At 27.2% G+C, this 15,032-nt stretch overlaps 3 protein-coding genes and 1 pseudogene across 3 annotated transcripts in view; 3 read left to right on the top strand and 1 right to left on the bottom strand.

Annotated features, from left to right (window-relative positions):
* LOC105623490 (farnesyl pyrophosphate synthase-like) overlaps positions 1-233 on the top strand; it is a 4,155-nt gene extending 3,922 nt beyond the window's left edge. Inside the window, exon 6 of the mRNA XM_012204888.1 lies at positions 33-233. Coding sequence (XP_012060278.1) covers positions 33-233 — 201 coding nt within the window. The remainder of the gene's footprint in view (positions 1-32) is intronic.
* A 1,064-nt stretch (positions 234-1,297) lies between these two features.
* LOC105621446 (farnesyl pyrophosphate synthase-like) lies at positions 1,298-3,953 on the top strand. Its single transcript, XM_012202917.1, has 6 exons — positions 1,298-1,444; positions 2,456-2,596; positions 2,919-3,122; positions 3,229-3,381; positions 3,470-3,679; positions 3,753-3,953. The coding sequence occupies exons 1-6, from the start codon at positions 1,298-1,300 to the stop codon at positions 3,951-3,953; spliced, it is 1,056 nt and encodes a 351-aa protein (XP_012058307.1).
* A 1,263-nt stretch (positions 3,954-5,216) lies between these two features.
* Positions 5,217-6,846, bottom strand: LOC105621435 (nucleolar protein 8-like). The gene is made up of 6 exons (XM_012202908.1): positions 6,739-6,846; positions 6,493-6,663; positions 6,233-6,429; positions 5,899-6,164; positions 5,589-5,825; positions 5,217-5,513 (listed from the first exon to the last, which is right to left on the bottom strand). Exons 1-6 carry the CDS (start codon positions 6,844-6,846, stop codon positions 5,359-5,361), a joined length of 1,134 nt encoding a protein of 377 aa, XP_012058298.1. The 3' UTR covers positions 5,217-5,358.
* Positions 6,847-10,554: 3,708 nt separating this feature from the next.
* On the top strand, positions 10,555-13,313 carry LOC105621424 (annotated as a pseudogene).
* The last annotated feature ends 1,719 nt before the right edge of the window (positions 13,314-15,032 follow it).

Here is a 15,032-nt window from a genome sequence, read left to right as displayed (position 1 = left end):
CTGTTCTATTAATTCTTTTTCTTATTATGTAGGAATGTTACGGTTCTCCCGATCCGGAAAAAATAAGACGCGTGAAACAACTTTTCACTGATCTTGATTTACCAAAAGCTTATTCTACATATGAAGAAGAAACATATAATTTACTAAAAATATATATACAGCAGATATCATGTGAGCTTTTACGTAGTCTTTTCTTGACTTTATTATGGAAGCTTTATCACAGAATGATATAAAATAATCATATATGTATATTGTATATGTATATTGAAGAAAGAAACTGATATTAATAAATATTTATTATTGCATTGATATTTTATCGTTAAATTTAAAATGCAGAATAAAGTGAAACGAGAAGTATTCTATTGATATTCAAGAATACTGAAATGTTATTTTGTTGTGAAAAATATCAAAATATCTCTTATATAAAATCTAAAAAAAAATAATCTATAAGAGATCTAATCTATAAAGATTATGTCCAGAAAGATATTTCACTTCAGAAAATAAAAAAAAATTTTTTAATATTTAATAATAATCACTTCTAAAATTATTTATAATGTAATTTTATGAAAGTAAATATTAATTTTATTTATAAAAAAATACAATGTCACCAATATTTGTAAGAATCCTTTATATAATTAATTGCAATGTATATTAATGTTACATACACATGGTAATAGATAACACTGTAATATATATTTTCTCCTTCATTTCTAATCGTTAAAATGCACGTTTTTTTTATTTATAAATAAATAAAAAAACGTGCATTTTAACGATTAATTCTAATATTAAAATTATGCAATAATATTAAATATTCTTCGTTCTGTTTATACTGATTTTTCGGATAAAAAACAATATACGAAATGTATTTTTTCGGATAAAAAAAACAGCAAGAACAATTTGTTATTTAAATTAATCTTTTGATATTTACATGCCAGTCATATGAATTATTAATGCGTAGACCGTTTTGTTGTCATAAAAAGACCATACATATATGTATTGTTATTCAATGTATTGAGTATATATAACCAAGAAAAGAACAAATTTTTCTTTAGTACTATTTTCATGTTTTCTTTTCCATCTTATCCTCTAAAGGTTAACAAAATTTAATAAAATATGAAGTACTTCATATAAAAGATATACAAAATATATAAGAAATTTTTATTTCATCATCTTTTTGGCTTGTAACTCATTACAATTTTATTCATGACGTGACTAAATCGTCATTGTTACTTATTATTTGTCATACTTGTTAAACTAATGTTTGTTAAAAACCTTAGAACGTTCAATTGTAACATAAATGGCTTATTCCATGACTCCAACGATACGAATAACAAGCAAAGAAGAAAGTCAGCAATTAATGGCAGTGTGGCCGGACATTATTCGTGATATCAAAGAAGCAGTTGAAAATTTTGACATTCCAGATGTTGCAAAATGGCTGAAAAAAGTAATTATACAGGCCAATAAAATTTAGGATGGGGGGGATCTTTGAACTTTGAAAGATATTTTCGTAGGATTTTGATGCGCTAAAAGTGAATTAGTCCGTTTCTTTTTCCATCACTCTCCATTTATTAAATATTAAATAATCGCAAAAACAGTTTTTTCCAAAGTAATTTCTTTATTAATTTTTGCTTATAAAAATGTTTTATGCATCGACCTAATGTATTAATCCAATCCGGCTGTTTTTGCACTTTAGATGTGTGGAGTCGGAAATTTTTCAAAAAAGGATTTAAACTAGAAACACATAGCTACAAGTAAATTGTCAGATATTTTTTATGATTTTTCCAAAGTATTTTTGTTCGTGATTTGCATAAAACATTTTTATAAGCATCGAAAAAATATTTTTAGTATTGTTGGAACATTTCTAAGTTAAATGTCGCAAAACAAACTTCGATATCATTTTTTGTTTAGCCGGACAAAACTGTTTTTGCGAATATTGTAAAAAAATGGAGGATAATGGAAAAAAAAACGCTTTCGGCGCAAAAATCCTACATCTTTTAAAATTCAAAGCGCAAGATCTTCCTAAATTTTGTCGACCTGTGTTATTAATTAAAAGCTAAATAATAGGATGTAACAGATGACGTAATCAAAACTTATTTGAAAGACTAATCGATTCAGAATAAATTCTTTCAGCATGATTATAAAAAATACAATATAATACAATGTCATTATGACAAAATTAATAATCATGAATATAAAAATTTTAAATAAGAATTTCTTTCTGTTTCTTTTTCTCAAATAATGTATAAATTTAGAAAAATAAAACATCATCGAACATCATTTGAAAATATCTTAAGGAGAATTAAACAAATAAAATCAGTTTCAGATTTTGTAGAAAATAAAAAAGACATTAAGTATTTTTAATATTTTAATAATTCAAAAACTATAATAATAAAACGAAATATGAAACACTGAACATTAGAATTGAACAAATATACATTGATGTTTCTTTATTTAGCTATTACAATACAATGTTCCACAAGGAAAGAAAAATCGCGGTTTAGGGCTAGTTTATACCTATAAATTCTTAGTACCAAGTGATCAACTGACAGAAGAAAACATTCGTTTAGCCCGGATTTTAGCATGGTGTATGGAATTGGTATGTATTTCATTATTCTTTTCTTGATATCGATATTTTTCATAAACTTTAAAGACCGGTTGTTGCACCTTTTAATAAATTTTACCTGTGAGCAATAAATCTGGCAATCCGCATATGTGATTGGGTAATCTTGTTATTTATTCAATAAATAAAATTGATCAAAAGATGGAACAACTGCATTAAATGAATCAAATGCAAGATAACCTAAGATTTTAATTATAATACCTTCAAATCAAAGAAACAGTATATATAATATAATATATAATAATAATCATTTTAATTAAGTATGATCATGAATTAATGATAACATTTACTTGTACAGATGCAAGCTTCTTTCTTCATAGTAGATGATATAGAAGATCAATCGTTATTTCGTCGGGACCAACCATGTTGGTACCGATACAATGATCTCGGTTTAGTAGCAATCAACGACTCTTTCATATTACTGAGCTCCATATTTTATTTAATTCGAAAACACTTCAAAGGAAAAGATTGTTATGTTAATCTACTAGAAACATTCCAGGATGTGAGTGAAGATATATTTTTCTTTTTTCCAATGATATGTCCATTATCTAAATTTTTCCCTTTTCCTTTTCAATCGAGCAATTACATATGAAAGTATATTTCGACAGACTATAATGAAGACAGCAATAGGCCAAAGTTTAGATTTGTTTTCTAATTTTAACAGACCAAATCTGAATTTATTTACGACGAATCAATATAATTCCATTATCGAATTCAAAACAGCATATTATTCAACTTGTTTACCAGTAGCAATGCATTTAGTAAGTGTACCGTAATTATATATATATATTATACATGAAAATTGATTCGCTTAATAATAATTGATAAATAGTGATGTGTTACTTGTAGGCTGGAATAAAAGATCAAGAGATGTTCAGGGAAGCAACAACCATCTTAATAGAAATAGGATGTTTGTTTCAAATTCAAGACGATTATTTGGATTGTTATGGAGATCAAGTCTGTGGCAAAAATAAGACTGATATCCAGGAAGGGAAATGTACATGGTTTATTGTTGAAGCGCTTCAACGCGTTACTCCACAACAGCGTAAAATATTAGAAGTGAGTATCATTTGTTAAATGTATTGCTTCATCGAACGCTGTTATATTAACTCTTTCTTTTTTTATTACATAGGAATGTTACGGAACTTTGGATCGAGAAAAGGTACAACGCGTAAAACAACTATTCAATGACTTAAATCTGCTGGATGCTTACTTCAGATGCGAAGAAGAAACATATAATCTAATAAATGTACACATAAAACAGATATCATCCGGACTTCCACACAATATTTTTTTTGATATATTAAAGAAGTTTTATCACAGAATGTCATAAACAACCATATATTGACAAAAGAAACTATGTATATATAATGTATATATAATGTAATACTTTATTCATTAAATTTATAATATAGAATATAATAGAACAAAGTGTTCTACATTGCAAGGGAATAAATTAAAATGTTATTTCAGTGTGCATTAAAAAATTTTTTACAAAATTTTATATACGGGAAAATATCTAAATAAAAAATTTCTAAAGCATTTTATATTATCACTTCTTAAATTATTTATGTTTTTTTGTTATAAAAAAAAATTTATTTTATAGATAAAGATATTAATTTTAATTAGAAGAATAAATTATAATGTGCAGATAATTTTCAAAATTTATGTAATTAAATGCAATATGTAAATGTTACATATACATATAAATGTTACATATAAATGTTACATAGGTAGAACCCTTTATTTTTCTTTTTTGAATAGATGAATGCTTATTTTAATGATAAACCTTAGTTCAAACCATCGAACCAAACTTTGAACCGCGAGCATTTCGATAATTAACTTTTATTGTTTTTTTTTTCGAAAAATTTATGTAGTAGTGCATTCTATTTATACGATTTTTTTTTTATAAAGAAAAACATACAAAATAATAATTTATCGTTTTTAAACACATCTTTTGAAATTTACATGACAATCATATGGATTAGCAATGTAGACTGCTTTGTTGGTTATAAAATGATCATACATATGTATTGTTATTTTATGTATCAGATATATGTATCTAAGCAGTAAATCTAACAATAAATCTAAGCAAAGAATAGATCTCTTCAATTCTCTTTTTGTAGTCAATCTTCTTTTCCATCTTATTCTCTAAAGAAACTAACAAAATGTAATAAGGTACGTGTTTAATACAACAGGTTTGATATAAAAAATATAAATTTGATAAAGGAAACTTTTATTTTAAACTTTTGTTTTTTAATTTAGTAATTTGTAATAATTTTATTCACGACATATTGAATCGTTATTATTATCTCGTCATATGTATCATATTTTTTAAAATTTGTTAAAACTTCAACATGATTCTTCGAATATAACATAAATATCTAAATCTGTAACCTAAATGATGTGGATAACGATAAGGAGAAAAATCAGTAGATGATGACTGCGACCAGACATTGTTTATAATAACACGGAAGAGATTGAGAACTTTTCAGATATTGTTAAGTGGATAGAAAAAGTAAGTTATTATTGACTAAATTACTGTACAATAGTCAGTATAAGGTCTAAAGAAATAATAAAAATTCATGTATATAATAAATTCGTGATGTATGTGTGTATTTATAATGTAATAAATCTATTTTTATACATTTATATATTTTTTATATTTATAATTTTAGTTTTATATTTATTTACTATATCTTTTTCAAATATAAATATTCAAAGAGAATAAAAAAATATTATTGAGATTTTTTTATTTTTCTTTTCTTACCGTAGGGCTGATGTCTCCTTATATTATTACGAATTTTCATGCGTACAATTGTTTTTAATTCACGTCTTAAATTATTAAGTGTATCATTTGAAGCAGCTTCTGTACTGAAGAATTTGACAGCTTCTAAAAAAAATATATATATATTTATAGTATCAACTTAAATGCTCTAATTCCATGATTTTTTTTTATTATACATACCATTAAATCTTATATCATTGCTATCAAAAAATAGAGTATCTTTATGGCCAAACAGGATTTTTTCTTGAATACCTTCTTTAGTTTCGTCAACCATTTGATTATTTATATCTGGTGCTTTAGATGTATTTTCTTCATCAGATGAATCATATTTAAATGCATTATTTGCATTAAAATTAAATTTAAAATGTTGGGCTTTAATATTTTCCACTATGGATGTATCATTATTCTTGATATTTTCTGAAACTGAAATAATATATGTACAGATATAAAATAATAAAAATATAAAAATGTCATATTTTTTAATAAACACCTGTGTCATTTCTTTCCTTTCCATGTAATTTTAATAAACTAAATCCTTCTTTCTGTTTCAAGCTTTCTGTCAGAGTATCAGATACAGTATAATAAATATCCTTTGACACTTCTGGTTCGGGAATTGCAGAATCTGTAATTTCTGACATGGATTTATTACGTTTCTTTTTTTTGGTACTTTTTTCCTTAGTTTCTGGTTGAACAGGTTTTACTTCATATTCACAATGTCCATTTTCAGTTGGATCATATCGTATCATCAATTCTTTCCTGTAAATATTTTATCATTAGATATCCAAAGTAACAATCATAAGTTCTATTTATTTAAATATTCTTACTTAGTAGGTTTCGTTTCCAGATTTTTTATGGTAAGTGGTGTTCCTAAAATGCCTTCTAAAATATCTAATTGTTTTTCCTTCTCCTTCTGCAAATTATACTCATCGGTATCCTCAACAACTTTACTTTCCTTAGTCTGATTGTCATCTTCTATGAAACGATCATCCAGAATAAAACGTGCATCATTTCCAAGAGTAGTCTGTGAGCATAAATAAATACTATTAGTATCATTATTGAAAAAAACAAAGTATCAAATGCATACCTTTTTACATTTCTTAACTTTAAATTCATCTTCATTCCATAAAGAATCCTTTTCATTGTTATTGTCATTGTCACTGTCAAACAAATCTCTCTTTGTTTTTTTCTTTCGTTTTACATCTTGCTGTTCATTAACATCATCAAATATAATTTTTTTATTGTTTGTAGTATTATCCTAAAAAAAAATAATCTTATAAGTAATAATATATACATATAAAATACAATATAATTACAACGTGAATAAACCCACTAAGTTCTTTAATGCTTGCTGTATAAATTGTCCCTTTGCTTTGAATGCCTGTTTCTTTTCCTTCAAGGATTGCAAGCGTTTCTTCTCGGACGTAGTAATTACACTCATTTTAGAGCTATTATAATTCAGAAAAAAAGACTATTTACAACAGGATTGAAACATTAGAAATCTCATATAACCTCAATTGCTATCGAAAAATTATTAATTATACGAAATAAACTTAACTTACAAATGAAAAAGTTCTACTCTTACGTGTTTTTATTAGCAGAATATGAAGATAATAATTAAAATTGTTGCTACACATAAAAAATAATATTTTATTAATTTAAATGCATACAAGCACTATATACGAACACAAACGCATACAATGAGACGATCTCAGCGCCTCTCAGCACCTCTCAGCGCTTTCTCCACAACACGACATAAAAATAAACGAAAAAGACAACACGAAATAAAAAAAGGAAAAATGGAACAATGAATGAAAATTTGTCACATGACGAGTAGGAAAAAGGTTGCGCCAAATTTAAACTATTATAAAGTGCGTGCATTTGATTTTTAAACTTATCATTGACAAGATTATTAATAAAAATCATTAATAAAAATAACGATCGATATTTTTACAAGAGTTAGCGTGATTACTCTGGGGCAATCTGATTCATTCTGTGGAAATTGAAAAACGATGATATTATCAACCATTCTAATTGTTCTAAATTAAGATAAATATAATGTAACTCATATTCAGAACACGCTTACAACGATGTTAGCGCGCTAACATACTACCCGGGAAAAATATTTTATATATAATTATACATAATTCTATATAATTATATATAATTTTATATATAATTATATACAATTATATATAAAATATAGGTAATTATTTACTCAGCAAACAAGAATGAGTTGAAATGAATTGACTCGTACAGTACAGAAACTTGTAGCAACATTGCTGCAACATTTCAATTGCATATTGCAATACAATGTTGCAGAAACATTGCGAAGACTTCTTTTTGTAATATTATTTTTGTAATAATGTTGCAGCAGTATTTTTAAAATATTTCCAGCAAGAAACACAAATTGACATAAGAGTCATCCTGTCCTTGTTCAAAAATCAGTAAGAAACAAAGACAAGAATGACTCTTGTCTCTGAGTCGATTTATGCCTCTATTAGAAAGTTCACTTTGAGTGTTAAGACTTGTATATATTGATTATATAATATGTATAATAAATAAGGATCTAGACATAATGGAAGAATAGGAATTAATGATCATATTTATATGGCACCTAATCAGGTTTCATAACACCTGTAGTTATGAACTACTAACTGTGAAACTAACCAATCTCATAACTATATTTCTCTGAAAAATGGAATGGTTAGTTTCTAACTACGAATATTATTAAATCCGATTAATGTCCATTTCTACCAATATAGATTAATTTTAATCTTAGTTCAACTTATCTTCGTCTTTTTCTAATTCTAAAGATTAGAAAGATATTAAAAAGACGAAGAGTAAATTGAACCGAGATTAAAGTTAATCTACATTAGTGGAAACGGACATAAGGTGTAAACATAGTCAATGTCTATAATTTATAGGAATTGTATCTATAATTTAGACATAAAATAATTAGAAGGATTAAATATAATGCACAATGGATACAATAATGCGATTTAAGACATATAATATAAAAAAATTAGAAGAGTTAAAAGTAACATACAATGAATACAAATAAAATGACTTCATAAATAATTATGTCTTTATATTTTATAGGCGTATTCCGATATGCACAGCCAGTACTGAAAATTTATAATTCACATTACGTACTGTAGATTTTTAGTATTGAAAATATATGTAACGTGAATGTTGTGCATATTATTGATTATATTGAATATTGTACATATTATTGATTATTTAAAATTTTTAATAAAGTTTTAAATAATCAATAATATGCACAACATCTTATTGACGTCCCATTTTATGAATATTTTGTTTGCTTTGTCTTTTTAATTTAGAGTCATCAGATTACCAAATAGTTTAGAAACTTTGCTAATATCCGATGAAAATTCAAAGACATGCTCTTCTCAACATCAAAATATGAAATGAAGGTAACGAAATAATTTAATATGCATTTTAGGATATACCTTGCATCAATTTTTTTACTTACTTTATTATTAAAATTTATTAAAATTGTAATATATCAAAGACGAGTCTCACAAAAGATATCTACTTTTTCAAGATTTAAATTTTATTACTAAAAGTTTCGGTTTGAAAAAGTTGATTTCCTTTACTAACTGTAAAAGAATTTTTTGATTATTTAATTCCAGAATGTACTCAATTTTAAATCATTTACGAGTCATTCCATTAATTGTATTTATTTCTCTTATTTAATATTCAGCGTATATTATGCATGATACATAAATATATTTTTTTAAATAGGCAGCAATGTTGCTTGTATGAGAACAAGAAACTCTCAAGAGTCACCAGAATTTCCAGGCATATCATTTTTCTTTAAATATATTTTTTTGGCTGAACTCGAAAAACATTGTCAAGTACTAAAAATATGATACGTATAAATTTGATATAAAATTTATATATTAAATTGTTTAAATCATCTTAGTTGCGGAAATATGATTTAGAAAAACTTACTTGTAAACATGGAGAATTACTTATTTGATTACGACGAATTATACATTGTCGTTTATTTTTAATAATTCAAGGCCTGACTCGAAGCTTTTAAAAGTCAGTCGGCCGCGGCGTTTCATTCCCAGTCCCACACTACTAGATTCATCAATAAGTGATGTATGAGTTCTGCTTTAAACGCTTGAAATGAATTTGAGATTGATGTTCTATTTAAAGGGAATTCGCGTGATTACGGTGCTCGTGCGAATTCGAGCGAGTTCCGTTGGACCTCTGGTGGCGAGTCCTAAATCGCTCTTCTCAGCATGCAGTTCAGATAAATTGGCTCAAATTACAGGTCAAATACGTATGGAATCTCTTATAGACTTTTTACAATAAGCCATATTATCTAAGTTTTAAGTCTTAATCTATAAAGAATTGACCAATTATAATTGATGAGAAGAATAATCGACTATAATTGGTCAAAATTTAGATATTGGCTTATTGTAAAAAGAAAGCCCATTACGCCATAATCATAAATTAAGATAAACCAATATTCATAGCCAATTTCTTATTTCAATTAATAATTCTTATTTTAATTAGCAATATCTTAGAATGCTATAACGCTACAAATGCTACTAATCAGCAATATTTTAAAATGCAATAAGAATGTTTTATAACAATTTATTATTGCATATGTTCTGCGATGTAGAATCGTATCTGTTGATCGAAGAATTATATTCAGCTACAGTGACTAGATTTAATTTTGAAATCAAAATCACTGAGAAAGGTATTACTATTATATATTATTAATAAAAATGGGCGGAAAAAATACCAGTGAATATACATTCAAAGCATGCGGGAGTTATAAATAGAATTTTCAGAGAGAGATATATATATATACATATAATATAGTGAAAATCTAATACATATACGTGTCACGTGAATTATAGATTTTTGCTCTCAATTAATAATGTAAATAATTGACGACAATAGAGAAAAATATTAGAACGCTCCTCGTCTCGATCCCAAACCTGTTCTTTCTTCCGATTTGGTTAGACTTTCGTTCTGCCACTGAACCACACGCTGTTGGTATCTCTGTTGTGTCTATATCTAGTAAATTTTTTATAATAAATGTTCCTGTGTAAACGATTGTAGCGCCATATGATGATCAATCAGAATCAATCTTCTCGTGTTCTTTTATTCGTTGGACACACGTGAACATGGTTCCGGTAAGTTGTCGTTCTCGCAAAAATACGATGATTATTCGTAATTATGGCAGAATTTCGTTAAAATAATATTACGTACAGAAAGAACGCGTCCGACTCGTCGATCGCGACACATTGGCTTATTGTTTTATGTTGAGATCGTTTCAATCTAGTCCGATTCATACGTATCCTATCATACGCTCCTACCTCGGCGTCTTGGACGATTTTCCATGTTTCATAATGTTGCTATAAAATAATGGCAACATTGACCAATTGACCAATCATTAAATAGATTATTTCGCAAATTTTTAGCCAGCAAAGAAAACTAAAGGCCCGATTAAGAAGCAGGTGCTTCGGGGTAAGGGACAAAAAAAAAGGTATCCGTGAGGTTCACGATCGATTGCACGCATCCCGTGGAAGATAATATTATGGATGTTAACAATTTTGTAAGTTACATTATTATTCTTAATTATTTAAGATTATATTCCTAATACTCTCTTTTCCCATCTGTGAGAATTTTGCTCGAAATTGTTCGTTTGATTGAAATCGAGACCTATCCTATTTCTCGGATTTTCCTAACCTTTACGTGATAAAACATTCTAACGTTGATTTATTTTGAATTGCGTGATGCCTATTGTTTTAATATTATATCATTGAGACTGATTATTATAAGACGATGATGTTTTCTCTTTTTAGGAAAAATATTTACAAGAAAAAATCAAGGTTGGTGGGAAAACTAATAACTTTGGCAACAATGTTGCCTTGGAACGCAATAAAATGAAACTCACTGTCAACAGTGATGTCGATTTCTCAAAACGGTGAGTAATATCGTTTTTCTATGATTATAACAATTGTAAAATATTATGGATATAGTTGATATCCATAGTCAATTCATATAAATCATCTTAAATACAATTTCAATATGTCGTGAATCAATCACAAAGTTAAATTAGCATTTTATGATATTACTTAAGACAATCTTTAAATAGGAATAAATACTCACTTATAGGTGCTTGCCATTTAGACTGATATTGATAATCTGTTCTTTAAAATCATTTTAAATAATGTCTTAAGATGCTAATATTAGGTGTACAACTTTGCTTCCGCCGGTTTTTTCCGAAATTCGAGGCTTTATTGTAAAAAACTGGTTATACATTTATGATTCAAAGTATTGTCCATCGCTGGTCACTACTTTCTTCCATCTTTCGGGTAGCGTACGAATCCCGCGTCGAAAAAACTCATCTTTTGAGGCTATCCACAAATATCGATAATAGGCTATCGATCCAATTTTTTACTTCTTCATAAGACCGGAAGTGTTGGTCAGCCAGGCCATGCGTGTGTGTGTTGATCGAAACAAGTGATAGTCAGAGGGAGCAACGTCTAGAGAATACGGCGGGTGAGGTAGGACTTTCCATTTCAACGTTTCCAAGTATGTCTTGACCACTTTTGCAACATGGGGTCGAGCATTGTCATGCTGCAAAATCACTTTATCTTTATATTATATATCTCTCGTTGTATTGCAGCCGTTTGTCTTTCAATGCTCAGCTCAAACGCATCAATTGCGTTCGATACCGATCGCCTGTGATTGTTTCAGTCGGTTTTAACAGTTCATAATACACTACGCCGAGCTGGTCCCACCAAATACAGAGCATGACCTTGGACGTCAAAATCACCGTTCTTGAAGCGTTGAAACCACTCACGATACGTTCTTTCACTAATAGCGGCCTCACCATAAGTATTTGAGAGCATTCGATGAGCCTCAGCCGCAGATTTCTTCATATTGAACTAAAAAATTAAAACTTCCCGCAAATGATGAGAATTTGGCTCGTAAACTGATATTTTCAATCGAGAATAACTTTATGATGCAGACACAAATCGACTAATGTTTCTATGGGGTTATGTTGACAGATACCCAAGTTTATTGTATGACGTCTATGATCTATTTATTTCGACCACCACTTACCGCTAAAGCCGTCTATAGGAAAACGGCGGAAGCAAAGTTGTACACCTAATACATCTCTGTGATCAACTTAAGCGACAATGAATAAATTTTAAGTTTTGAACTCTGAGCTATAAGAAATTGATCGATCATAGTTGAATATGAGAAAAATAATTGACTATGATTAGTCAATTTCTTATGGCTTCGAGCTAGGTAATGACTTATTATAGAAAGCCCATAAGAATAACTAAATATCTATGATTCTAGTGATACAAGTCGACACAAATATCATTTTATCTTGGCATTTAATGAGGAACAAAGACAAAACGATATTTGTGCCATCTTGTCTTTATTAAGTAGATAAAACCTGATGATATTAAACAATATTAATAATATAGCCAATATTCATAGTCCATTATTATTTCAATGTTATCTTAAATAATGTCTTAATATGTTCCTCTAGTTGATTCGTGACATCTTAAGATAGTTTTAAAATAAGAATTGACTATGAATATTTGTTTTTTACTATTACAAGTTTACTATTATAAGCTATGGGAAGAGCGATATTTGCACTAATTTGGAAAACATTGTTTTTATAGATATCTCAAGTATTTGACAAAGAAATACTTGAAGAAGAATAAATTGCGTGATTGGTTGCGAGTAGTATCGAAAGACAAGGAAACGTATGAGTTACGATACTTCCAGATTAACAGTCAAGAAGATGATGATGAGGAAGATGTGGAATAATTCTTTTTATTCTTTTAATTGCAGATGCTGTATATATTTCTTTTAATAAAGAACACTAAAATTTGATATTCTTGTTTATTTATGCGAATATAAAATAATTAGCTTTGATTGTATAACATTTTTAATTTTTTAACTATAATTTTGTAATCATGCGATTCTATCAGTTATATATGTATTTTTGTAATTATTTCAAAGTATAACTGCAAAAACGAGACGTACAAATTTTTATAAAGATAAAAGCTTATATAAATTTTCTAAAAACAAGTTAACTAAAAAAAAATTAGTAAATCCATATAATGCAAATTAATTTGTCTTTTTTATACCTTTTTTTCTCGAGAAGATGTTAAATATTCGTCGAATATTAGCAAAGCTTTTAAATCATTAGCAATCTGATGGCTCTAAATTTTAAAGACAAAAACAATAAAAGAGAAATGAATAAGAATATCGTATACTTTTCGTATACTTCGATTATTTCAAATCTAATTCATTTCAATCCATTCTCGTTTGTTGGGCCCAGCAAACGAGAATGGATTAAAATGAATTGAAATTTTTTTCTATTCAAATGCGTATTTTAAATAGCGCATACTTTTTTTTGGATTTAATTGGATTCAATTGGATTCAATTAGATTCAGTTGGATGCAATTGGATTGAAAAACTGCATTTCCTATTAAAAATTTTGAATTGAATAGTATTCACAATTGTGTTGTTTTGTACAGAAAAAGTTAATATTATTTTTAGATTGAAAGGCATAGAGAAAGGCATATGCTCCATGCAATTCCTATAAATGAATAAAAATACATTCAGGATTGAAAAGCATTCATTTTAACATTCGTGAATCAATATTTCTGAAAATCTGAATCCATTTCAATTCATTTCAATTCATTCTCGTTTGCTGGGTATTTAAATGTAATGAATGTACATTAAATTTATGAAAAATACATTAAATTTTATGTACATGTACACATATACTTTTTAGTTATAAATACATTAAATTTAATATAATGTCATGAAATTAAGTTCAAATTGCGTAACTTAAAACTTAATGAAATTTAAGAAAGAAAATTAACATTTCTAACAGTATACATGGAGTTATATCGAATCGGATTGATATCTTAATCTCTAAATATCTTAATCTCTAAAGTCTTCAACTTTAACACTTAATAACTCGATTCATGCCGATCGCTGCGTTTTTTGCCAGATTCTTTTTGAGTGAAAACATGTTAAATAAGTGTATTTTTATTAAAATTTGAGGTGCGGGAGAAGGGATTATTCTAAATAATTACTAAAATATGTCTATTTATATACAATTGCGTAAAATTATATATATTTTTTTATAATTTTATATAATTATATACAAAACATTTTTTCTCGGGTATATTTTATGTTACGTATATTATAGATTTTCAGAGATAAAAGCGCGTTCTGAATATGGGCCAGTATAAATAAAGATTTTACCTTATTCATAAAACATTATTTTATCATCAAAAATATACAAATCTCCAAGATTTTTACATTTCTGATGATAAAACAGTATTAAAGGATAATAAAGAATGCCTTTTCAATTGTAAAATCACTATAGACATTTTCATGCACACGCTATACATTCGTGTTCCTGTAATTTCCAATTGTCGTAACTGTAGTTTCATTAATTTATTCTTGAATTTGGCTATTCATACACTGAAAAAAANATATATATATATATATATATATATATATATATATATATATATATATATATATATATATATATATATATATATATATATATATATATATATATATATA

This window comes from Atta cephalotes (assembly GCF_000143395.1).
Source record: "Atta cephalotes unplaced genomic scaffold scaffold00002, whole genome shotgun sequence".
In the NCBI taxonomy this organism is placed as follows: Eukaryota; Metazoa; Arthropoda; class Insecta; order Hymenoptera; family Formicidae; genus Atta; species Atta cephalotes.
The sequence above is the reverse complement of the archived record's forward strand: the minus strand, read 5'-3'. Positions and strand labels throughout refer to the sequence as shown.

What these genes read in the sequence shown, in the direction of transcription:
- LOC105621446 (XM_012202917.1), top strand. Translation starts at nt 1,298, where the DNA reads ATGGCTTATTCCATGACTCCAACGATACGAATAACAAGCAAAGAAGAA. An exon ending in TTGCAAAATGGCTGAAAAAA is followed by an intron (nt 1,445 to 2,455) that starts GTAATTATACAG and finishes TTCTTTATTTAG; the next exon opens with CTATTACAATACAATGTTCC. An exon ending in AACAGCGTAAAATATTAGAA is followed by an intron (nt 3,680 to 3,752) that starts GTGAGTATCATT and finishes TTTATTACATAG; the next exon opens with GAATGTTACGGAACTTTGGA.
- LOC105621435 (XM_012202908.1), bottom strand. Translation starts at nt 6,846, where the DNA reads ATGAGTGTAATTACTACGTCCGAGAAGAAACGCTTGCAATCCTTGAAG. An exon ending in AAGTTAAGAAATGTAAAAAG is followed by an intron (nt 6,430 to 6,492) that starts GTATGCATTTGA and finishes TTATGCTCACAG; the next exon opens with ACTACTCTTGGAAATGATGC. An exon ending in CAATGATATAAGATTTAATG is followed by an intron (nt 5,514 to 5,588) that starts GTATGTATAATA and finishes TATTTTTTTTAG; the next exon opens with AAGCTGTCAAATTCTTCAGT.